This window comes from Clarias gariepinus, chromosome 16 (assembly GCF_024256425.1).
Source record: "Clarias gariepinus isolate MV-2021 ecotype Netherlands chromosome 16, CGAR_prim_01v2, whole genome shotgun sequence".
Taxonomy (NCBI): domain Eukaryota; kingdom Metazoa; phylum Chordata; class Actinopteri; order Siluriformes; family Clariidae; genus Clarias; species Clarias gariepinus.
This window is the reverse complement of record NC_071115.1, coordinates 20,693,036-20,719,270: the sequence shown is the minus strand read 5'-3', so window position 1 is coordinate 20,719,270 and position 26,235 is coordinate 20,693,036. Positions and strand designations below refer to the sequence as shown.

The window sequence follows — 26,235 nt, the reverse complement described above, 5'->3', positions numbered from 1 at the left end:
ATTCTATGTAAACCTAACCAACAAAATGTCTATTTTACCCGCAGAAACCTTTACCCTGTCTCCCCTTCCTCTGTGTCTTCATGCACCCTATCATCCCTCCCAGACCCAGACTCCTTCTCCTCTCTACCACTAGAGACTGTGACTGAAACTTTCCTCTCCTCTCTCTCCTCCTCCTTTGCCTGCTGTCATCTAAACCAAGGAAGACGTCTTGTCCTGCTCCTTGGCTATCTGATGTACTATGCAACAACAGGAGAGAATTAAGAACTGCAGAGAGAAGATGAAAGAAATTACAGCTTGATGCAGATCTCGTCTCTTACCAGACTCTTCTCTCTAAATTCTCATGTGATGTGACTTCTGCCAAAACTACCTTCTACAGAAAAAAGCTGGAAGCCTCTGCACATGATCCTGGCAAACTCCACAACATCATCTTCTCACTGCTCAACCCACCGACTCATCCTGCCTCTTCCTCTCTGACTGCTGACAATTTTGCCGATGGGAAAATTGCAGCAATCCGCCAGTCCTTCGCTCCCAACCAAACTTCTTTAGCAGAACCTCAGGACCTTTCCTTCCGTCCCTTAGCAGAATTCTCCAACCTGTCATCTGATGAGATTCAGCAGATCATCTCATCATCTAACCCCACCACCTGTTCATTAGACCCTATCCCTTCCTCAATGCTCCAGGCCATCTTACGAGACCTCCTTCCCTTTACCACAACCATCATCAACCATTCCATATCATCTGGTCATGTTCCTGCTGCTTTTAAGAAGGCAAGGGTTATTCCCTTCCTTAAGAAACCCTGCCTAGACCCATCAGAAGTTACCAACTATCGGCCGGTATCACTTCTTTCTTTTATTTTCAAAATTCTTGAAAGGACTGTTTATAACCAACTGTCTCTTTATCTCTCACAGAACAACCTTAATGATCGCAACCAATCTGGATTTAAAGTGGCACATTCCACAGAGATTGCCCTTCTGTCAGTCACTGAGAAGCTCCATGCTGCTAGATCTGCTAAACTGTCATCTGTCCTCATCCTCCTGGACCTGTCAGCTGCATTTGACATGGTGAACCACCGGATTCTATTATCTATTCGAACAAGCCTTAAAATTTGTGGAATAGCGTGGCAATGGTTTGCTTCTTACCTAGAAGATAGGTCATATGAGGTAACATGGAGGGGATCTACATCTGCCCCACATAGACTCTCTACTGGTGTCCCGCAGGGCTCAGTACTTGGTCCTCTTCTGTTCTCCCTCTATACCCAGTCTCTTGGTAAGGTCATATAATCGCATGGATTTTCATATCATTGTTATGCAGATGACACCCAACTTACTCTCTCCTTTCCTCCCGCTGACTCTAAGGGTCCCACCAGGATCTCAGCATGTCTGACAGACATTTTATCCTGGATGGCAGCTCATCAGATGAAGCTTAATCTGAGTAAAACCAAACTGTTGTTTATCCCTTGTGACTCATCCCCAGGTCAAGACCTTGTGATATCCCTAGACAACAACCAAATCACTCCTTCATCCACCCCCTCTCTGTCATTTTCCCCACACATTGCTAACCTTACTCACTCTTGTAGATTTCTTCTTTACAATATCATAAGAATCCGCCCATTTCTTTCTTCACAGGCTACTCAGGTGCTTGTTAAGTCCCTTGTTATTTTAAGACTGTCCTACTGCAACTTACTCCTGGTAGGCCTGCCTCTGTCCATGATTTGTCCTCTGCAACTGATCCAGAATGCAGCAGCACGTCTCGTTTTTACTGTCTCGTCTGCACTGGCTTCCTGTAGCTGCCCGCATCAAATTAAAAACGCTGATGGTGGCCTACAAAGCTAAAAATGTCCCAGCACCCACTTACCTCTCTGCTGTAATCACACCAAGCACTGCACCACGTTCCCTCCGATCCTCCGATCATCTCTTAGGCATTGAGGGCGGCATTCATCCAGACTCTTTTCTGTTCTGGCACCTAGGTGGTGAAATGAACTTTCTTTAGATGTCTGTACAGCAGAGACATTGACTATCTTTAAACAACAGACGTATCTGTTTCTGCAGTACTTAGACCAATCCCCCCCCCCCCCCCAAAAAAAAAATTCCAGTTGTGTTTGACTAATTGCACTTAGTTAGTAACCTAGTTAACCCAGTGTAAGTATGTATCCAGTGATGTAAATGTTAAAGCACTTTTTGTAAGCCTCTCTTGATAAGAGCGTCTGCCAAATGCCTAAATGTAAATGTATCCTGTTTAAGTGCATCGAAATGGTCCTGGCATGCTTCCAAACATCTTGTTTATGGTAGACATGCCACCCACTACCCTGAAGCCACCCCAAAGGACATAAAAGGCTTTGAAAAGCCACATCAAAGGACATTGCAAAAGAGCTGGTATTACTCTTCAGCCACATGGGTCTACCGACAGAGCTTCTTATTGACCAAGGTACTACTTTCATGTCAAAACTATTGGCAGATATTTTTTGGCTGTTGCAGATCAAGTACAGTGGTTAATCAATCGGAATGTAGGTCCTACCGTCGCCGTGCTCGGCGGTACCGTTTGGCTTTGTGCGTTTGCTGGCTTTTACCGTTGAGTGGCGCTATATAACTACAGACTGACGCCTCATGCCTTAGTTCATTCTCTGCTGGATTAATAAGACAGAGTTTTAGAACTGCAGGTAGTAGCGGATAAAATCAAGTAAAACATTGTAGTTAAATTTATAATCGCAGAACTAAAATGATGAAACAAATGTAGAATTTAAATTAAATTAAATCTTATTAGGATCAAATTTAAACCAAATAAATGTTAACACAGTGAGCCTTTAAATTTTATCACGTGTAATTAGAAAAGACGCGTGTAGGGTTTTGTGTCATCTTATATCTTGTGTTCTTTAAATTTATAGTAGATTTATTAACTAAAATAAATGACCATAAAAATTATAACATTGTCAGGACGTTCTACTGCGTCAGCTGATGTTGGTCATTCAGCCCCGCTTGTGTTTGTGCGTTATTATAAGAATGAAATGCAGTAGACTGTTATGATCTGTAACGGATTCGACCCATGTTGCACGGGCGGCACCATAAAGCACGGACACGAGGCGAGGTCTTACGGGAAAAGGGTAATTTATTTAGGCAAAATGGGGAAGGAAAGTGTTGAAGGAGGGAGAATGGAAAGAATGGGATAACGGTTGTGCATGTGCAGTTCCGGGGGCTGTGCCACACTGGCATGCGGGCACACAGCTGACGATAAGTGTTGGTGCACGGAGTGGCAGAACTGAGCACGCGGAGGCAGCGCTTCTCCCGCTGTCGATGGCCGGCGCGAGTTCTCGCTGACGCAAAAACCTAACCACACTTTTCCTCTTCGGCAGCGGGGCTGCGAGGGCGGGCACGGTGCAGGAGTGAAGGTGCCGCGGGAGCTCGCGCAGCTCCTTCTCGCGCTGTCCTCAGCGCGGAGATCAAAGGGCGGAATTCTAGTGTCCTTGTTTAAAGCGCCTGGGCCGCGTCACATCTCCCCACTGACATGCTTTTTTTTTATATATTCTCCATTACATCACGTACTTCCCAGACCTCAGACAAACCTCCGCGCCTCGCTTTTATAATGCGGAGCAAGCCCGAGATCATATTAACGTTAATTATCGCCAGCCGGCACAAATAGGCGGCTCCGTCAATTTGCTGCCTATTCAGGGAGCCTACGGAGTGAGGGAGTAATTATAGTAGATTTGGGCGTACACCCATCACACGCGCACGCCGTGGCAGATCATCATAATTGTCCTAAACTTGTATTTCATAAGGTTTTCCGAGCGGTGGTACAGCGCAACGGGGGTCATTGTTTACTATTAAACATTAAACGAATTTACAAAACTTAATGCGTGCGATTAAGCGCTGATTCTACGTAGGAAAGTAAAGAAGAGGATCCTGATGCTCAACATTCCGGAGACCAAACCCCATTTAAATTAAATTAACAAATATTGCATGTAAATAACAATAGCCCACGTTTAAAAAAGCATTTTTATTTAGATTATAAAAAAATAATCCTGCATCTGTTTTAGGTGTTCCAGCTGCCACTGTTCTAAAATTCAAATTAAATCAAATCTTATTAGGATCTAATTTAAGCACAATAAATGTTAACACAGTGAGCCTTTTGATTTTATCACTTGTAATTAGAAAAAAAGCATGTATGGATTTGTGTCATCTTATTTCTTGTGTTCTTTAAATTTATAGTAGATTTATTAACTGAAATAAATTACCATAAAATTAAAACAGTGTTAGGACGTTCTACTGCGTCAGCTGATGTCGGTCTTTCAGCCCCGCTTGTGTTTTTGCGTTATTATAAGAATGAAATGCAGTAGACTGTTATGATTTGTAACGGGTTCGACCCATGTTACTCAAACAACTCAGTTCAGGTGTAAGTAATGGATAGAAAGTAAATGTCTGTGCTGGGGGAGGGAGGTGCTAATGATTTGGTCGGCTCTGTGTGTGTGTGTGTGTGTGAGAGAGAGAGGGGGTGTCGCGGTCGTTTTCAGTGAAACAAAGGCTCAGCTGAAAAATGTTAGGCACATCAGTCACTTAACCCCCAATAAAAGGTATTTGAGTGTTATGATAGTTGTAATATAACAGATGCGCACTGAATACTAAACCTAAACCAGGCACAGAGATTATTGAACCAAGATAGCCCCCATACCTGTATAAAAAAAAAAAAAAAAAAAAGAATATTATTGTGTATAGACTGATTAAAAACAATGCAATTTATGCTATCATAAGGAAAATAAGTTTTTCCAGTCCAATGATTAAAAAAGGTAACAATGTCAACTTTAGAATCTAGAATCCAGGAGATTAAAATTACACAAATTGAAATCACTGAAAGTCAGCCTCAGATTCAAGAGGTTTTTAAAGTGGGGAGAAGTGCATTTCAGTTCCTCTGAATAGGTGAGAACAGCCGATTCACACCTGGGGAGGGTGAATAATTTGTATTTGAATGTTGTCTGGCATTGTAAAGCACTATAGTGACACTAAAAGAACAACCCAGGATTAATAGGAATTCTTATACTGCATAAACATTATTTAGCACAAAAAAATTCCTCGCGCTCGGGAAAACTATGCGTGCGGTTGAGCGCTGGTTAGACTATAGGAAATTAAATCGGAGGGTTTTTATTTAGACTATTAAAAAAATAACCTGCGTCTATTTTTAGGCGTGCCAGCTGCCACTTTTTAGTTAGAAGTTTTTAATACAAAGCTTATAATGCCCACATGACATGACGGAATAAGGCACGGCTGGTGATGATTGGGGTTTGTTGGGTTACAGTGGATTTTACTACGCGGTGTGAGTGCAATGGCCATCCGTCTGCTCGCGCTGACTCTGCTCTCCGCGGATGGCCGGACCGGCCCCTCCCACCTCTCGCTCCTTTGAAGTCCCTGGGGCGCGTTCCATTTGCCCTGCTTGCATGCCGCACTTCCGCGTTGTTGCACGCGCGCTGCATACACAGCGCGTAGTAAAATCCACTTTAACCCAACAAACCCCGAGTATTTTATAGCGCGGGGTGCAAGCCCGGGCAACGATAGCAACGATAGATCACCAGTCATGTGTAATTCTGCGGTCCCGCTGCTTCGCATGTCTGAAGGGGAGGCCACCTAACTAGTGAGCGAGGAGCGATATTGATTTGGGCGCACGCCGTGACAGGCTGAAAAAACTGTATCAGATTAATGTGCAAAAACTATATAATAAAACTATATAAGACTACATGCCTTTATAAGACTCAACTTTTATTTAAGCGCACTCACAATAACGAAAAAACGTTGTGACTTTGTAAGTGTTGTGATTTTGTAAGTGTTGTAAGCTGCGCTGTTCTGTATTGTTTTTGGTGAACTTAAGCGCGTCAGAAAATGAACGCAAACGTTTTTTTAAATGGTCAGAGTCAGTCTGCTTGCTGTTTTCCCGACGCGTTCATGATCATTAGTCTACTTCTGCCGGTGCGCTCTGGAAAACTCCATGCATGCGGCTGAGCGCTGATTAAAACTAAATTAAATATAAGTAAATTAAAGAGGAGAATCACGATGCCGAGTCGAAGTCCTGAGCCCAAACCTCATTTAAATTAAATTAACAAAAATTATAAGTTAAAAAACAATAGCCCATGTTTAGAAACCGTTTATAAATTCTTTCTGACATGAGTTGGCCCGGTGTTATGCGCAGAGCGCCGGGAGATTTCCTGAAGCTCAGAAATCACTGGGGCATGTTTTCTAAATAGCCGCTATCTTTAATAACTGATAGAGGTTTTGAGCTGTATACACACGCATTCCTGCCTAAACAACTCTAAAAACTACACCTGTAACACAATAAACAGTAATATTTCAAACATTCTGCAGGCTGATATTTGGAGAAAGGAAAGAATAATGAATAAACCAGTTGTTGGGTCAAAATAACCCAACCAGGTGTTCATTTGTAAACTACATCTCATATGAGCCAACATGAGCAACCCAACAATGTGTTTAAAGTACCTGAAATAATCCAGAACTTAAATAACAATAAACCGATACAGAGATACGCTGTATAACGGTCACTGTTGTATTTACGGCAACGAGCGAAAATGTCACTTTGCGCCACCTGGCGGCCATTTTACGAATTACTTTGAAATGCAACTGATTTATTTTGGCCGCTGACGTTTTTACGCGGCGGTGAGCGCGACGGTAATAACCATTCCAATTGATCAACTACTGTAGATCTGCACGTGTATTTACCATTCTCAGGCCGATGACCTGGTGGAGCATATCAATAAGACACTTAAGATGATGCTATGGTGGTTGATAGAAGTGGAGGTAGAGGTAGAACACTGGCAAGATTTCAAAAATATGCACACACAATTTGTCTTTGATAGTTTAAATTAGTTTGTAAAATAATTGCCTGAAACAAAAAAAGTCGATTGACCTGTGGCTGAAAATATTTTAGTTCACAATTTTAGTCACCCAACCTCCAAAGAACTGTCACACTGGTGCTACTGCAATTTAAGGTTAAAATGCTTCATCAAGCATGGTGATGGTTTGTACCCACATCACCAACACCACGGTGTCTTAACACTCTTCCAAATCCACATGGTGCAGGAGTTTCTCAAACTGGTTGTGTGCTGGGGGTATGGAGGATGGATAAGATTGGTTGTCCTGAGTTACAGTGGGAAGCCTGTCTTTTGCTGTAAATATTGGGTAAAGGCCTTGAATCCAGCATGCTGAAAAAAACAAAGGCAATGCCAGCATGACAAATGTTAAGCAAAAAATGTTAACCCCTTGTTCACATTTTCCAGCAGCTCTGAGATGCCTTCTGCCAGTGACTGTTGGCAGAGGAATGCTGAAAAAATTAATGACCTGGGGACATGCGGAAGGAGTTTGTCGCATGGCTGCCATGGGAGACAGCAGTGTAGTTCCAGTGTCATTAAACAGCATCACTGACAGAGTCAACATGACTGGCTGAGAGACTTTTTGCAGCACATTAGAAAGCCGGCAGTCCCATTCTGCAACCTCTCTCTTGCATACTTTGCTTCTCCTCTCCCTGTTTCCTCTCCTTGGAAATAAGGGGTCCTCCATTTGAAACCAGCCCCCCTTTTTTTTTTTTTTTTTTTTGCTTTTTTCCCCTTCCCAGGAAGCAGCCACACTGATTTAGATTAATTCCATGCCCCAATCTTTCCTGAATTGTGCAGGAATGTATGCCTTGAGTACAGAAAGGGTACACATCAGGTGTTGGTGGACTTGGGGTGTAACCAAGCCACAGTTTATAAAAGCTTGATTCAGTGCGGGATTTTAAGGAATGCATAATTCGTAAAGGTGAGGTGCACAATTTCTTTTAGTTTCCACCACAATTTAATTCTGCAGGACAAATCATAAAGTGGAGGAGGTACTTAATACTTACCTCAGGCATCCACTAATCAATTAATTAAATTGAGGAAATGCTTGTGGATGGTTGATAAATTATGAGAAGGCAGGCTGAGAAATGGATAACTTTAAAGAATTGTGGAAGGGTCTGCCGACTTCAGCTTCTTATCGGGAGTGAGGGAGGCTCCACTCCTCCTCTCATGGGAAGTCCCATTTCTGTGGATTTCCCTTGCGCAGTCATGCAGTAAGACCCTGAAACACACCTTTTGATCAAGTAAGATAAATTAATGGACATCAAATTCAGCCTTATGTTGCATTTTTTCATTTGTATTTTAGCATTATTAAGGGTAGGCTATACTGAGTAATGGAGGACACTTGCACTAACCGTCACCGTCTATGCGAATTCTGAGGCTTAATTTTTTAATATAGATTTATCAACCCGAGCTCTTGGATATACTACCTCTGATCTTTCACGTGTTTTTACTTTACTAACATGGTGACCGACCCTTCATTTTGATGAGACTGGCCTTTTGTTCTTTGTGATTATTGTTATGGAAATTATCACCCCAGGTCTTGAAACATACAGGCATTTACCCTTTTCACTACTCTTTCCATTAGGACACCTCTGCCTGGAAATTTCATCACTTAATTCCTTCTCTTAGGCTGGTCTCTCAAACTTGTTTTGGCTCAACATCAGACTTTGGTGCTGACATCTTTTTGCCCCCCTATTTTAAGAGATTAAGAGGATTTTAATACAGTTACTAAATCAGATTAAGCACCTGATTTTGGGTCATACCAGGATACCCGCCCTACCAGGGTCTGACAGAACAATATCTTTAAGTCATTCAAATAAACTGCATGGGTACATTTCTTTGTCCATATCTTCTAAATCAAAATTTGAGGCACTGCTTTCATGGCATGTTCACAATTAAATGAAATTAAATTCAGTTTTATATGTGTAGTGCCTTTAACATTGGGCATTGTCACAAAATTATGGATATAAATTAGAATAAGAAAAAGTTTGTTCCTGAAAAAAAAACTTCGTATATTTCCTGATTTTACTCCCGAAGGTGCAAAGCGCAGATCAGCATTCAACAGAGCAAGAGAATTACTTCGGGATAAGCCAGGAGTGCGGTATGGAACATTATTCCCAGTAAAGTTGAAAGTAACTTTCAATGGCACAGAGACGGTGTTTACTGACGCGAGAAAAGCCGAAGAATTCGCAGAGTTACATTTTGGTGCTGGCAGTAGTGGTTAATACTTGCTGCATCACTGTGAGCAACAAATAAGATAACATTGATTCAGTGTTCAGGTTTAAGGATACTTATATTGTTATTATTATTTATTTATTTTTACATTTAAAGGTATGTGCTTCTTTGCAAAAAAAAAAAAAATACCTCCTACGATGTTTAAAAGTCTATAGTGGCTGTTTACACAACTGCTTTTTATAAGTCTATAAGAAAGTCTTTAATTTTCTAAATGGTGATTCTGGATTGCAGAACATGTTATTTGTGAAGCTGTTTCAGGCTTCTGCCGTCAGAAGTGTTTAATAAGTGAAGTAGTGACTGTTTACGTCTGTTGATGGGTTTGTTTTTGTTTAGTTTTTTTCCTAATACTTCCTTAGTGGGGTCGTGCCTTACTTTAAAGGGTTCTCAGTATAGGCAAGACATTGGGGGTGTTAAGGGGTGGGTAATGTTGGGACATTCATTTTCATTTTTTTTTTCAATTCACACGGTGGTGTCTTCAGCAGTTGGATATGAACCTGCACTATACAGAATAACATAATGCAATCAGAGAAGGGGAGACAATTTACTGTGGTTTCTTGGAATGTTAAAGGGCTGAATTAACCAGTTAAAAGGGGTAAGGCGTTAAAAATCAATTTAAAATCATTATCGGGTGACAATTTTTCTTCAAGAAACACACTTAAATAAAAATTAATATATTAAGCTAAAGTGTAGGTGGACTGGTCAAATGTACCATGCTACATGCGCAGTTAGGTCAAGAGGAGGGCCATTCTCTTCAGAAAAGGCACACCGTTAATTCTTAAGTCAACTATTGCGGATAAAGAGGGAAGGTTTTTAATAATAGTTAGAGAATTGTACTCCTTACCCATAACTTTGGTAAATATTTATGGGCCTAATACGGATTCAGAAGTATTAGATACTATTAAGAAAATGAAAGGTGGCAAATCCCCTGGTCCAGATGGCTATCCAAGTAAGTTTTATAAAGAATTTGGCGATATCATATCCTCTTATTTATTTAAAGTGTACACTCAAGCATATAGGAGTGGCAGGTTACCTCCTAGTTTAAATGAAGCCATTATAACAGTCTTACCTAAGAAAAGGAAGGACCTAGTAGAAGCAAGTAGTTATAGGCCAATATCACTTTTACAATGCGACCAGAAAGTCCTGGCCAAGGCTTTATCCACTAGACTTAGTTCTGTAATGGAAAAACTTATTCATACTGATCAGACCGGATTTATTCCTAATAGGCACTCATCTTCAAATCTCAGACGTCTTTTTAATATAATTTATTCTCAAAACATACACTCAGACGATCCAGTCATTGCTTCTCTTGATGCAGAGAAAGCTTTTGACCAATTAGAATGGCCTCATCTTTTCGCAGCCCTAAGAAACTTGCGCAGGGATTCTTACAAACAGAACTCTTTCTCCTCCATTCAGTCTACATAGAGGTTCTAGACAGGGCTGCTCACTATTGCCTTTGCTCTTTGCCTTGAACCCCTTGCCCAGTCTATTCGGTCTAATCCCAACATACATGGATACAGCACAAAGAATACAGTAAGCAAAATATCATTATCACTAAACCTCAAAATACTATTTCAACAATCTTAGAAACAGTCTGCCATTACGGTACATTTTCGGGGTTACAGGGTCAACTGGTCTAAAAGTGAATTAATGCCTATAAAGGTCAGAGATATTTCTGTTTTCCAATCACTTCCTTTTAAAATAACACAACATAAACTTTAATACTTGAGAATTGAGGTCACAAAATATTTTCAGTCATTATTTAAAGCTATTTTTTCCCCTTTAATGACTAAATTGCAAAATAATATTCAGTTCTGGAGATCCCTTCCCATCTCTTTAGTAGGAAGGGTTAATATTATTAAAATGATCTTTCTCCCCCAAATTCTATATCTTTTTTAAAACATCCCAATATTTCTACCAAAGACTTTTTTTAAACAACTAGATTCCATTATTATACCATTTTTGTGGGATTACAAAGCCCATAGAATAAGTAAAGCACACCTTTGTAAACCTAAAGCTGGGGGTGAAATGTCCCTTCCAGATTTTGCCCTTTACTACTATGCTTGTGTGTCATAATATGGCTAGATCATATGGTAGCACACTCAACTTGGATCCATTTGGAAAGAGAGGCATGTAGCCCTTATGATATTGGTGCAGTCATACTGTCTCCTATAAAGATAGACAAGTCAGTATATAACTACAACTGTATAATTCATAGTACAGTTCGTATTTGGAAGCAAGTCAAATCAAAATTAGAAATTAAGTCTTTCCTTTTACCAATCAGGGGGAACCCATTATTTATCCCTTCTACTATGGATTCTGCTTTTACACAGTGGAAGGAGTTAGGTGTTCAGAATATTGGAAACCTATTCATAGATGGCATGTTTGCATCCTTTAGACAGTTGCAGGATCAATATGGTCTGCATGCAAGCAACTTTTTTAGATATTAGCAAATCAGAGACTACGTAAAAAAAGTATATACCTTGTTTTAATGAGGCTAATCCTGCTAGGTTGGATGATCTTTTGGGGCTTGGGGATGGGGTCAGACATCTGATATCAGTAATTTAACAACTCTTTGCTATCAAAGAACTTACCTTCGACAGAGAGTTTAAAATTGCAGTGGGAGCAGGAATTGGGGGGCGGGGGGATATGTTGAGCTATGGACTGATGCATTAGAGAATATTCATACATGCTCTGTCAACTCTAGGCATTGCCTCATTCAATTTAAGATTATCCATTGACTCCACTCCACTAAAACAAAATTACACAGACTTTTTCCAGATACCTCCCCATTTTGTGACAAATGTCAGACAGAGTTAGCCACTCCCTTACATAGTTATGTGCTTTGTACTAAATTATTCTCATTCTGAATTAAATATTTAAAACTCTGTCTGATATTTTACAAAGTGACTTAAAGCTTGACCCACTTCTTGTGATATTTGGGATTTCTGATAAAATCATGTAATTGATTAAGGTACTACATTTGGAAAAAATTTTATTCCTTATGGTAAAGAAATTGGACAAATTTGACAAGATCTGGTCTCCTCTTCTCCTTCATCTTAAAAATGCAGGCTGAGTAACTGAGTGGTGTTGACCGCATCATCAGTGTGGCATGATATTTTAGTCCCTAGGGTGAGGAGGGAGGTAAGGGGTTGTTTTGTTCCTTATGTTTGTGGTGTATGTATGTTTATTTTTACTTTGCTTTTTGTTATTCAGTTTGTTTACTTTTGTGTATAACAAAAATCTTGGTATGTAACAATATCTGTTGGATTATTTCAGTGAATACCTTAATGAAAAAGATTTAAACCCCCAAAGTTCAGTTGAGACTTATATTAAGTTACGATATACTTAGAACAAATTTAATTCTTCTCTTTCCCCATAATTAGCTACAGTATATGGCTAACCAGAACTAGCTGTATGTATGGCACAGTCTCAATATGGTGGAAGTCAAGTGACAACTTAGTGCAGCTAGGAGACAATCAAGTTAGGCGGTTTGTGTGCTCCCTGGCCTAAGCTCTGGAAAGTCACAGATTAACTGAGCTACAGTACGTACACAAGAAACATGAACAACAACCTCCTGAGAATGGATACCATACCGCCCTAACAGGCCAACTTTTTCCTATAAGTTACTCAAGTTAACTTCCAGTTATAAAGCCCACATGTTTTTGGAGCACCAACTGGACATGAAGCAGTTCAACAACCATAACCTGCTGTAAGCTTTGCCACCACAATGCATTACTGGCACCCCAGCTACCAGACACTAAAGACCTTTAACACAGTAGATGTTTTTGCAGCTTCTCTGCATCATGAAGGACTCCTCCCACCTGAGTCACTTACTTTTCCAGTAGAAAAGGCACGAGAACATTCACACCAGAACCAACAAGCTCAGGTACAGCTTCTTTCCTACAATTATCCTGCGAAACTCTACACTACAATGGTAAATTTTTTTACCTGAAATCATTTTACAACTCTCTTATTTTGTATATTTTCTATTATCCATTTATACTTAACTAATCTGCTACTGTTTTGTTTATTTAATGTGCATATCTTTTAATAAATTTTATGAATAATGCTTGCTTATTTCATGTATAAAATGTGCTTTTCTATTAAAGCAATGCAATTATCAATTTCATATATACAGTATAATATACACACAGTACCATTTAAAAGTCTGGACACACCTTGTTAGTCAATGTATTTTCTTTATTTCTTTATTGTTTAAACAGACAGATATGAAATGCTTTCCCTTTTGTGAAAGTTCACAAATTGATTGTGTCTAAATTATACTGCTTTTTTAACCCTTTTTATTGGGACATTACCGGTTTGTTTTAGTTTTATTTCATCGCATCTTCCATTTTTGCCCCTCCCCCCTTTTTTTTTGAAGAATGTGTTAGCTTTTTTGTCTAAAACAGCAAGCAGAATCCTTTCACGCCTGAGCCTGGAGTAACTAGAGCGGTTAGTACTAGCAACAAAACTGACTACGGTATGTTAAACACTTATCATGGCCAACAATGAGCTCATTTCATGCATGGAGTAGGGGTTGTTTAGTCATTCTTCGTCCATTGTTAGTAATAACTTTATCTGTGATCGGTGTTTATTAGTTTATTTGAAAGCAGTGTTATTTGTGTAGGGGAAGACTGAGAAGACTAAAAGAGCACTGATTATAGGAGATCCTATGTTGAGGCGTGTGAAAATAGCTAGGACTTTAGAGGCATCAGTGGTTGTAGCTGTATCCCGGGAGCCAGGGGATTGAACATAGGAGGTAATCTCAGGGCCTTAGGCCAGCATAGGTTTTTCAAGATAGTTGTACATGTTGGAGCTAATGATATAGTCAGAAAGACTTTGTAAAGCTGTTTAAATTAGCAAAGGCGATGTCCAATGAAGTAATATGCTTTAGCCCCCTTCATATTATGGCATCGTGACATAGCTTAAAGCAGGTTGTGGTCATTGAACCTCTGAATGTTCAGGTGCTTCTCTGAAAACAATGTGGGCTTTATACAGTGGTGTGAAAAACTATTTGCCCCCTTCCTGATTTCTTATTCTTTTGCAAGTTTGTCACACTTAAATGTTTCTGCTCATCAAAAACTGTTAACTATTAGTCAAAGATAACATAATTGAACACAAAATGCAGTTTTTAAATGAAGTTTTACATTATTAAGGGAGAAAAAAAACCTCCAAATCTACATGGCCCCGTGTAAAAAAATGATTGCCCCCCTTGTTAAAAAATAACTTAACAGTGGTTTATCACACCTGAATTTTCCCAATTCCCAGGCCCAATTTCTGTAGTCACCCCCAGGCCTGATTACTGCCACACCTGTTTCAATCAAGAAATCACTTAAATAGGAGCTACCTGACACAGAGAAGTAGACCAAAAGCACCTCAAAAGCTAGACATCATGCCAAGATCCAAAGAAATTCAGGAACAAATGAGAACAAAAGTAATTGAGATCTATCAGTCTGGTAATGGTTATAAAGCCATTTCTAAAGCTTTGGGACTCCAGCGAACCACAGTGAGAGCCATTATCCACAAATGGCAAAAACATAGAACAGTGGTGAACCTTTCCAGGAGTGACCGGCCGACCAAAATTACCCCAAGAGCGCAAAGACAACTCATCCGAGAGGCCACAAAAGACCCCAGGACAACATGTAAAGAACTGCAGGCCTCACTTGCCTCAATTAAGGTCAGTGTTCACGACTCCACCATAAGAAAGAGACTGGGCAAAAACGGCCTGCATGGCAGATTTCTAAGGCGCAAACCACTTTTAAGCAAAAAGAACATTAAGGCTCGTCTCAATTTTGCTAAAAAAACATCTCAATGATTGCCAAGACTTTTGGGAAAATACCTTGTGGACCGACAAGACAAAAGTTGAACTTTTTGGAAGGTGCTTGTCACGTTACATCTGGCGTAAAAGTAACACAGCATTTCAGAAAAAGAACATCATACCAACAGTAAAATATGGTGGTGGTAGTGTGATGGTCTGGGTTTGTTTTTTTGCTTCAGGACCTGGAAAGCTTGCTGTGATAGGTGGAACCATGAATTCTACTGTCTACCAAAAAATCCTGAAGGAGAATGTCCGGTCATCTGTCAACTCAAGCTGAAGCAATCTTGGGTGCTGCAGCAGGACAATGACCCAAAACACACCAGCAAATCCACCTCTGAATGGCTGAAGAAAAACAAAATAAAGACTTTGGAGTGGCCTAGTCAAAGTCCTGACCTGAATCCTATTGAGATGTTGTGGCATGACCTTAAAAAGGCGGTTCATGCTAGAAAACCCTCAAATAAAGCTGAATTACAACAATTCCGCAAAGATGAGTGGGCCAAAATTCCTCCAGAGCGCTGTAAAAGACTCATTGCAAGTTATCGCAAACGCTTGATTGCAGTTATTGCTGCTAAGGGTGGCCCAACCAGTTATTAGGATCAGGGGGCAATTACTTTTTCACACAGGGCCATGTAGGTTTGGATTTTTTTTCTCCCTAAATAATAAAAACCATCATTTAAAAACTGCATTTTGTGTTAACTTGTGTTATCTTTGACTAATAGTTAAATGTGTTTGATGATCAGAAACATTTAAGTGTGACAAACATGCAAAAGAATAAGAAATCAGGAAGGGGGCAAATAGTTTTTCACACCACTGTATACAGTTGAAGGCAAAGCTGGCCTGTTAGGCCAGGATGGTGGCCATCCCACTCTGGAAGGTGTTGTTTATATTTCTTGCGGCGTAGCTCATAGTCTCAGTACAGGCCTAGTTAATTGAATGTCTAGAACCCAGGGCCATTAGCTCATCTCATTTAAAGTCTATCTTAGTAATAATGAATGTACACTGTCATGCTACGATTTTAATCTGGAGATGGAAATGGTTCCAGTTGTTTGGAAAACATCTCGGCTGGTCTCAGTTCATAGAAAGAACAACCAAATGACCCCCCCCCCCCCCTTAGGAACAGAAAGACTGGTTCTGGCCTACCCTTTTCCCCTGGTGAAAACAGCACTTGACCCCTTGCAGTTTGTACATCAGGACCATATAGGGATGGATGATGCAGTGATTTACCTTTCATACAGAGCTTAGTCAAACCTGGACAAACAGGGCAGCATGGTGAGGATCATGTTTTTGATTTCTTTAGTGTTTTTCACCCCATTCAACTGAGACTGCTAGGGGATAAGCTCTGTGCTATGCAATTTGAACTGTCATATACTGGATCATGAAATATTTAATTTGTAGACCACAGTTTTTGCGGCTCAAATACTGTGTACCAGAAATGTACACAGAGTCACTAGTTTACCCTGTCCACTACTGTGTCCACTAAAGTCCACTATTGCACATATATCCTCACCAACAAAGCCGATGTCAAATCAAGGAGACCTAATTATTATGTACAAATCAATGTGAAATTTTACTGAGGGCCAGTGCAGTGTGGATAAGATAGGAGTGATGTGTTCATATATTCTGCGTCTAGTGAACTTCTGGACTATTTAGAACTTGTTTATTAACTTAATAGAACACGCAGACTGTATGGAATTATAATCATAAAAATAATATAATCCATCCTGGAGGTCACAAAAGCATGAACTGTTTTTTTCTGCATCATTTGGTGACAATATGTTCCTTATCTTTGCAATATCACCCGAGCCCTTTGATTAAAGTAAAAATAGCAGATCATAAAAAAACTAGCAGTTCACTCAGGTATTATGGCGCAAGACCATTTAGTGCTGTATACATACTGCCATGTTTACTTAATCAAAGGGCTCAGGCGGTTTGTCCATAACTTGTATTATGGAAATGATTGCAATGGGGCTGAGCTTTTCTTACAATGCCTCAAAGTTATGGAATAGCCTTTGAATCAATGTTCAGGACACAGCATCAGTGTTTAAATCTAAACTCCCCCAGCTCTTAAACTTCAACAAGCCATAATTTATGATCCTGCCGCAAAGAAAGAAAAGGCCGTTACTCAGCCCGCCCTTACCTCTGCTACTTCTACTCTTCTTAACCCTTTTCCTACCACATTTATCCTAAATAAATTACCTTTTTTCCCCATAAGACCTCACATCCCTCCCGTGCTTTATGGTACCGCCCGTGCAAAAAGGGTACACCAAGCCTTTTGTGAATAGATTTGTCTAAAATGTAGATAAACGTCTAAAAATATATTTTCTTGTTTAAATTAAAATTTACATTTTATTTGTCACATACACAGTCATACTTCGTACGATATGCAGTAATATGCTTGGACAACTGCCCGTGACCTTAAAATAGGGACAATGAATAGAAAATAAATATGAAAAGAAAACAGAAGGTAAATTTGACTAAGTAAGAATAAAATAAAATTAAAATTAAAATAACACTATACAGTACAAAATATACAATGTAATTCAATTCAATTTTATTTGTATAGCGCTTTTAGCTATTTTTATTGCCGCAAAGCAGCTTTACACAATTAAAAGAATTATTTAAGTTTGTATGAAATGTGAATTTGTATGAATCAAAATGGTAAGTTTGTCCCTGGTGAGCAAGCCGAGGGCAACAGTGGCAAGGAAAAACTCCCTGAGATGTTAATAGGAAGAAACCTTGAGAGGAACCAGACTCAACAGGGAACCCATCCTCATTTGGGTGAAACAGAAAGCAGTAAATGATCTGCATTTATACAGTGTGTTAGGTGGCAGGCAGTTCAGCTATAATAGCTGATGTTAATTGATGCTAATATGGAGTCCAGGAAGTTATTAAAGACCTAGGTAGACTTGTAGGAAGTTCCAGTCCTGAACTATCGAACTGTCAAGTCCCCAGAGAAACAGTTGCCAACACCAGTCAAGGCCAGAACCATTTTCTAGGTAGAGAGAATCGTCCCCAGACACCAGACGCACCCCAGAGAGACACACGACGAGATCTTCACCAGGATGGGTCAGACAGGATGGGTCAGGGGGGGGAGAAGAAGAGGAGAGATGGCAGTTAGTTGGTCACAGTCATACAATGTATAATGTGTATGTATATTAACTGTAGAGTGCAAGCAGAGACTTCGTCAGGACTAGGTACTGCGGCACGAGACCATTTAATGCTTTATAGGTCAAGATATAGTATTTTAAAATCAATGCGAAATTTCACAGGGAGCCAATGAAGTGAAGATAAGATAGAGGTGATGTGCTCATATATTCTGGTTCTAGTGAGGAATCTCGCTGCTGCATTCTGGACTAGCTGAATTTATGCATCTAGCTGAACAACCAGACAGTAAGGCATTACAATAGTCCAACCTAGAGGTGATAAAAGCATGAACTAGTTTTTCTGCATCGTTTAGCGACAATAAATTTCTTATCCTGGCAATATTTCTGAGGTGAAAGAATGCTATCCTGGTAATATTATTTACATGAGCTTCAAATGAAAGGCTGTAATCAATAATCACACCAAGGTCTTTCACTGTTGCATTTGATGAAACAGAAAGGCCATCTAAAGTTACGGTGTGATCTAAAATTTTACCCCCTAGCTGTATGCGGTCCTATGACTAGAACTTTTGTCTTATCCGGATTAAGCAGAAGGAAGTTAATTAGCATCTAATTTCTTATGTCCTGCACACATTGCTTAATTTTAGTAAGCTGTTTTTTCTCATCAGGTTTTGCTAAGACATATAACTGTGTATCTTCAGCATAACAATGAAAACTAATACCATGCTTATGGATTATTTTGCCCAGAGGAAGCATGTAAAGGAAAAAAAGCAGTGGACCTAAAACTGAACCCTGCGGAACGCCAAACTCCACTAGAGAACACGCAGAATAATCACCATTTAAGTCTACATACTGATAACGATGGGTCAGATAGGATCTGAGCCAGGAGAGGGCTGTACCCTTAATTCCTACTACATTTTCTAATCTGTGAAGAACAATAGCGTGATCAATGGTGTCAAAAGCTGCACTGAGGTCGAGTAATACAAGCATAATTACACAACCTTGATCAGAGGCCAATAGGATGTCATTTACTACTTCAACGAGTGCTGTCTCTGTACTGTGATGAGGCCTAAATCCTGACTGATACAGTTCATGTATGCCATTTCTATGTAGATATGAGCATAGCTGATCCGCAACTATCTTTTCCAGAATCTTAGAGATGAAGGGGGGATGAACTGGACAGCTGACAGGGGTCGAGGTCAGGTTTCTTAATTATTGGTTTGATAACTGCTTATTTAACATAACCAATGCTGAGTGAAGAATTAATTATTCTCAACAGGGGTTCTGTTATTGCTGGTACTATCTGTTTTAGAAAATGTGTCGGTACAGGATCTAATATTTTATGAATTATTAATTTTATGCCTAATATTTACAATTTTATTATTAAAAACGTTCATGAAGTCCTCACTATTGCATGATGTTGTTGTGGAGATTTCTGCAGTGGTCTTATTTCTGGTTAATTTGGCTACAGCATTAAATAAAAATCTAGGATTATTTTTGTTATTTTCTATAAGAGTGGAGAAATTTGTTGATCTAGCTACACTAAGAGCTTTTCTATAGTTCAGGATGCACTCCTTCTATGCTATTTGAAATACTAACAATTTAGTTTGACGCCATTTACGTTCTAATTTTCGAGCGGTCTGTTTTAAAGTGCGCGTGTGATCGTTATACCAGGGAGCAAGTTTCTTATCTCTACTAATTTTTCTTTTAACTGGAGCTACATTATCTAAGGTATAGCGAAATGTCGACTCTAAATCAAAGAAAAATGTATGAAAAATATAGAAAAATAAGAGACAGCTGTACTGTACAGGACAAAATATACAATATAAGAAACATATATCAAAAATATCAAAAATAAGAAACAGTTGTACAATACAGAGATATAGAGTTTATGGTCTTTTAAATATAAATTAATTATAAACAGAAATGCCACATATTTAAAATGTTTAAAGTGACTTGTGCATCCGGGTAACAGAACGTCCAGGGGATGTGCAAATATGCTTGAAAGTGACATATTTAAAATGTCTTGATAGGGTAATTGGGTAATTTAACTAATGTCCACGAATGTGTTGTGCAGTGGCCACTATTGTAAGTGAATGTCCAGAATGTCCACAGTGAGTGCAAAAACCATGTGTGTGGATGTGCAAAATGGATCACTACTGTGTGGTGTACTGATTAAGAGACCATATCGCCTGCGGGAAGAAGCTCTTACTCAGTCTCTCTGTGTTGGTCTTCAGGGAGCGGAATCGCTTTCCTGACCTCAACAGAGAGAACAGTCCATTGCTGGGGTGGCTGAGGTCCTTCACAATCTTCCTGGCCTTGGTTCAGCTCCGCTTGCTGTAGATTGAGTGCAGGTCAGAGAGCTCGGTGCGAAGATGCGCTCAGCTGATCGCACCACCCTCTGTAGAGCTCGTCTGTCCTGCATGGTGCTATTCCCGAACCAGGTTGAAATGTTTCCCGTCAGGATGCTCTCTATGGTGCAGGAGTAAAAGTTCCTGAGTACCGTGGAGGGCAGTCTGAAGTCTCTCAAGCGTCTGAGGTGGTAGAGACGCTGTTGGGCCTTTTTTACTACGATGTTGATGTGACAGGACCATGACAGGTCCTGTGTGATGTGAACACCGAGGTCTTTGAAGCTCTCCACTCTCTCCACTGGGCTTCCATTGATGATGGGGGTCTGGTAGTTCCTCACCTGCTTAGTGCTGAAGTCCACTATCAACTCCTTTGTCTTACTGACGTTTAGAAGGAGGTCGTTCCTCTGGCACCAGTTCTCCAGATTCCCAATCTCCTTCAGGTAGGCCGACTCGTTGTTGTCAGAGATCAGGCCCACCACGACAGTGTCATCAGCAAACTTAATGATGGTGGTGGAGCTGGTAGTGGCCACACAGTCATGCGTGTACAAAGAGTAAAGCAGGGGGCTCAGAACACAACCCTGGCAGGCTCTAGTTCAGAGAGTGGGAGGCTGAGACATGTCCACCCATCCTTACTGCCTGTGGTCTGCCAGTTAGAACATTAGAGATCCACTGGCACAGAGATGGGTTGAGTCCCAGGTGCTCCATCTTGGTGGTGAGTGTGGAGGGAATTATGGTATTGAATGCTGAGCTGTAGTTGATAAAGAGCATTTTAACATAATTCCCCCTTCTAGTGTCTAAGTGAATAAGTGATGTATGGAGGAGATGAGAGATGGCATGATCAGTAGAACGTAGAACTGTAGTGGGTCAAGTGTGTCTGGTGGAGATGAAATGATAAAGTCCTTGACCAGCCGTTCAAAGCACTTTATCACTACTGAGGTGAGGGCTACAGGGCGATAGTCATTGAGAGAAGCAGGATGAGATTTCTTCGGGACAGGAACAATGATGGACTCCTTGAAGCATGTAGGGATCACCGACTAAGATAAAGAGATGTTGAATATCTCAGTGAACACAGGTGCTAGCTGGCCTGCGCAGGCTCTGAGAATATGGCCTGAGATGCCGTCTGGTCCTGCTGCTTTCCTGGTGTTCACTCTCTTGAAGGCTCTCCTCATGTCATGCTCATTGATGATAAACGCGTTTCCGGTGCTGGCAGTGTCTTTCTGTCTGCAGCGGTTAGCGCCGCAACTTTAGCTGCAGCCTCGAGGCGAGCATAGAAAGTGTTCAGCTCGTCTGCCAGAGTCACGTCTGCATTCGTCATACCGGATGTTGGTGTTTTATAGTCCGTTATTGTTCTTAGTCCCCGCCACAGGTTACAGTCACTCTGTTGGAGCTGTGACTCTAGTTTCCTCCCGTAGCGCTGCTTCACCTCTTTCACCGCTTTCCGGACGTTATCTGACGCAGCTTTGTACGGTTCGATGTCTCCTGGCGCAAATTCCGTGTTGTAGGCAGCGGTACGAGATCTCAGAGTTTTGCAGTTTAATCCACCCACGGCTTCTGGTTGGGAAATGTTCTAATAATCTTTTTCCCCACGGTATCACCCGCTAGTTTCCCAATGAATCCCACAACCGCTTCCGTTAACATGCTAATGTCATCATGTTGGAGCTGTTTCTGATCATGTCCCAGTCTGCGTCATCGAGTGCGTCCTGTAACGCAGCCACCGATTGGTCCGTCCAGCGCGCGACCTTTCTCTGAACCGGAACTTTCTGTTTCAGCGTTTGTTTGTATTTTGGCATGAAGAAGATTGCGGCATGGTCGGATTTACCAAACGCTGGATGAGATTGTGCCTTGTAGCCGTCCTTGACTGTAGTGTAACAGTGGTCCAGTGTCCTTTCGCCCCTAAGGTGACAGGTGATATGTTGATGAAAGTTCGGCGCTACGCGTTTGAGGTTGGCACTGTTAAAGTCCCCCGCCACAATAAGCGCAGCGTCCCGGTGTTGTGATTGGTGCTGTGTGAGTGTGAGCTGTGTAAGCAGCTCGCATAAGGCAGTGTCCGTGTCCGCTTGTGGTGAAATATAAACGGCGTTGATTATGACCGATGTAAAATCCTGAGGTAGATAAAAAGGATGACACATGATGGACAGTAGTTCCAGGTTTGGTGTGCAGGAGCGTGAAAGAGGAACAACGCTTGCGCTGTTGCACCAGCTGCTGTTCACCATTAAACACACGCCACCTCCCCTTGACTTCCCCAAGTCCTGTGTCCTGTCCATGTGGTGAACCGAGAAGAACTCGGCCGGCTGGATGGCGTGGTCCGGCACTGCTGGGTTCAGCCATGTCTTGGTAAAGCAAAGGAGATTGCGGTCCCCAATGTCTCTCTGGAACTTTATCCTGGCCCTGAGGTCATCGAGTTTGTTTTCCAGTGACTAGATGTTGGCGAGCAGAATACTAGGCAGAGGTGTGCAGTACGCACGGGCTCTCAGCCTGTTCCTGATGCCGGCTCGTTTTCCTCAGGGCCGCCGCTTCGCATCCTTTGTTCTCCCTCAGGATCTCACTCGGCCAGCTCGGGCGTTAAAAACGTTGAATTGTGAGTACATTGTATACCAATAGAAACAAGAGTGTCTCTATTATACCTATTGTACTCAATGGTGATGAATTAGCCAGTTTAAAGTTACTAAAAGATAGCTTAAAAGACAAAAACAAAGTAAGATAGGTCGGAGCAGTTGTGACGGCAGCCGACCTCACTGGCGCCATCTTGGAATTTAAATGATTTAAGTATATCAATGCTTTCAGTTGACAATGTTTGCAGAAATATAATGTTTGCAGATAAAAAAAAGTAATATTAAGCAACAGCATCAAGTGATGTCATTCTTCTGTCTGTCACACATGTTAAACCCACTGTTCTCTCATTTTTTTAATGTTCTCTATATAAGTGTCATTTATGTATAGTTGTCACTGTACAAAAAAATTCACTTTTCCGCAAAATGAGCAAATTTTTTAAATAAATTTTGCCTCGTTAAACAAGGGGGTCTTGGTTTACGATTACCAAGCATCATCAAGTATCATGCTTTGACGTAATCACAACTGAGCCAATGGTTTCTATCTCTGGCGTGCTATGGAATTGTATAGTAAACCTTGTGCTTGTACTGTTTACTATAACACTGTGACCACGCGTGTGAGAGTAACGCATCTTTTATTTTGTGTGTGTGAAAGTTGTCCTTTTACACATGTCCTTTAACATGCGCCTGTACTGTTTATTATAACACATAATAATGCGTAAAGAAAAGGCAAATGTCAGTAGAGATGTTTCTTGTTAAAGATCCTGTTTCTCCCTCTCTGTCAGAAAGCTCTGAAACCATGATTAGTATATGTGCGTGCATGAGTGTGATTAGAGAGTGTGTGCCTCGTCCCTCCTTCTCTTGTCTTTACACACACAAACATACTGTGTAAAGCTAAAGAAATAAGAGGGAGGGCTACTATGTAAGACGAGAGGAGGGAGGGAGGGGGTCAATCCTCCTCTCCTCTTACTTTAGCTTTATACACACACATACACTAATGGAAACATTTTCTTTTCTCAAAGGTATAGTGCAGGTTAATTTGTTTTATTTTTACTTTATATTTTGTATAAATTATTTTGTTTTTGGGTTTTAGGTTGTGGAATGAATAATGTGAGTTTTCATTATTTCTTATGGGGCTAATTCACTTCGATATACGAGTGTTTTGATATGTGATATACGAGCACACTTCCGGAATGAATTATGCTTACAATCCAAGGTTCCACTGTGTATATAAAACCATTGCAAACCCACCATCTTTCTTTCCTTCTATTGTTAATTGCCTACTTCATACCTTTCTTGTGACCCCTGCTGTTACTTTTTTCACAGGTTACCGGGAAGGGTTTTTATGGAAACGAGGGCGGGACAACAGCCAGTTCCTGAGCCGGAAATTTATTCTCTCAGAGCGAGAGGGAGCAATGAAGTATTTTAACAAGCATGATGTAAGTCTTTTTGCTTTTTACCCACTATCTTAGTCTTAGTCATCTAACTACAAGAGTGTGTCAATGTGTGTGGAAATGTTGAAAATGTTGACATTCGCACCACCACAGAATTTAAAGTCTTGTTTTTTTGCTGTTAAAATTCTAATAGGAGCCTAAGTAGGATATGACAATTTTTCTGAAAATATGGGACATCCGTGATCACCACATTTCTTGTACGTGAATGTGCTAATGTCGAGCTTCATACATTAGGCCCTTTGTTGGAGCCCGTTGAGATTAGGAGTTCATGATAATAAAATGTTATATTTATACAGTAGTTGATGTCTAATCTACTTTAATGTAAACTTAGTAACAGTAATAATCCTTGTGCTTCTTAAGCCTGTTATAGCTGTATCAAAGTCAATAAACACTTAACATTTTTGTGTTTATCTAATCAGGAATAAGTGCAGTAGCAGTACAATGCAAACATTTTGCGGATATTTAGGTCATCTTTACATAAAATATCAAAATAGGAAAAAGTTTAATTTTATTACTGGTTGGGGCATAGATTATTTAATACTAGATGGGCTTAGTTGAGTATTTTAAAAAACTAAAATGGGTGACACGATTTTAGCAGGTAGAGTCTTAAATTTAAGGACACTAGGAAAAACTTAAGGTCTATATAAATAAAAGACAGATTTTGTCTGTACATTGGACACAACTCACTCTTTCAATTATATCTTTACAATTTATACATTGCAGGACCTAAAACTAGTCTGTCTGTTTGTATGTATGTATGCCTGTCCAGCCAGTCATCTGTCACAGCATTTTTTCTCTTACTCATTCAGCACTTTGCCTTGAGGTGGCCGTGGCTATACGCATCACTTAACAGAGCCAATCAACACAACAGTTTAACATATTAGTAGACAGTAGATAGCCCCACCAATTTTCAGTTAGGTTCAGGTCTAGAGAATGAGAGTGTCATAACCCGGCAGACCATGTCTACACTATGAACTACACTATATTGCCAAAAGTATTCGCTCGCCTGCCTTTACATGCATATGAACATGAGTAAATTCCAATAAATAATCCATAGGGTTTAACATAATGTTGGGCCACCCTTTGCACCTATAACAGCTTCAACTCTTCTGGGAAGGCTTATCACAAGGTTTAGAAGTGGGAATTTTTAACCATTCTTCCACAAGCGCATTTGTAAGGTCAGACAATGATTTTGGACAAAAATGTCTTGTTCACAGTCTCTGCTATAATTAATCCCAAAGGTGTTTATTGTTTTTAGTTCAGGACTCAAACTTGCTCATCCATGTCCTTATGGACCTTACTTTGTGCACTGGTGCACAGTCACAATGAAACAGGAAGGGGCCATCCCCAAATTGTTTCCACAAAGTTGGCAGCACGAAAAATGTCTTTGTCATTAAAAGTTCCATTCACTGGAAATGTGGGGCCCAACTCCTGACAAACAACCCCAAAAACTTGAACTGACCTGCACAGAGTCCTGACCTCAATCTGATAGAACACCCATGAGATGAATTAAAGCAGAAACTGCGAGCCAGGAATTCCTAGTGTCTGACCTCACAAATGCGCTTCTGGAAGAATGGTCAAAAATTCCCATAAACACACTCCTAAACCTTGTGAGAAGAGTTGAAGCTGTTATCACTAGAAGCGCTGCGCCAGTGTCACCTACTTATAATGTGGTTCACCGCCAATTGTTTTGAATGGGAAGCTGTTGCTGACACAATGATCGCTAGATGGCAAATAGTTTAGCTCCAAGATCAACTTGCATTTGGGACAATGCCCCATTCATTCACGCAGTGATAATCAGCAGTATTTTTTTTTTTTTCATATTCAACTGAGAAAACCTACTACAGAGACTCTAAGGGGAC

At 40.5% G+C, this 26,235-nt stretch overlaps 1 protein-coding gene across 5 annotated transcripts in view; it reads left to right on the top strand.

Moving 5' to 3' along the window:
• The window catches only part of LOC128545117 (arf-GAP with dual PH domain-containing protein 1-like), a 141,108-nt gene that overhangs the window by 52,005 nt on the left and 62,868 nt on the right, over positions 1–26,235 (top strand). For all 5 annotated transcript variants that reach the window (XM_053515491.1, XM_053515490.1, XM_053515489.1 and 2 more), the window contains exon 5: positions 24,246–24,358. In XM_053515491.1, the coding sequence (XP_053371466.1) occupies positions 24,246–24,358 (113 nt within the window). The remainder of the gene's footprint in view (positions 1–24,245; positions 24,359–26,235) is intronic.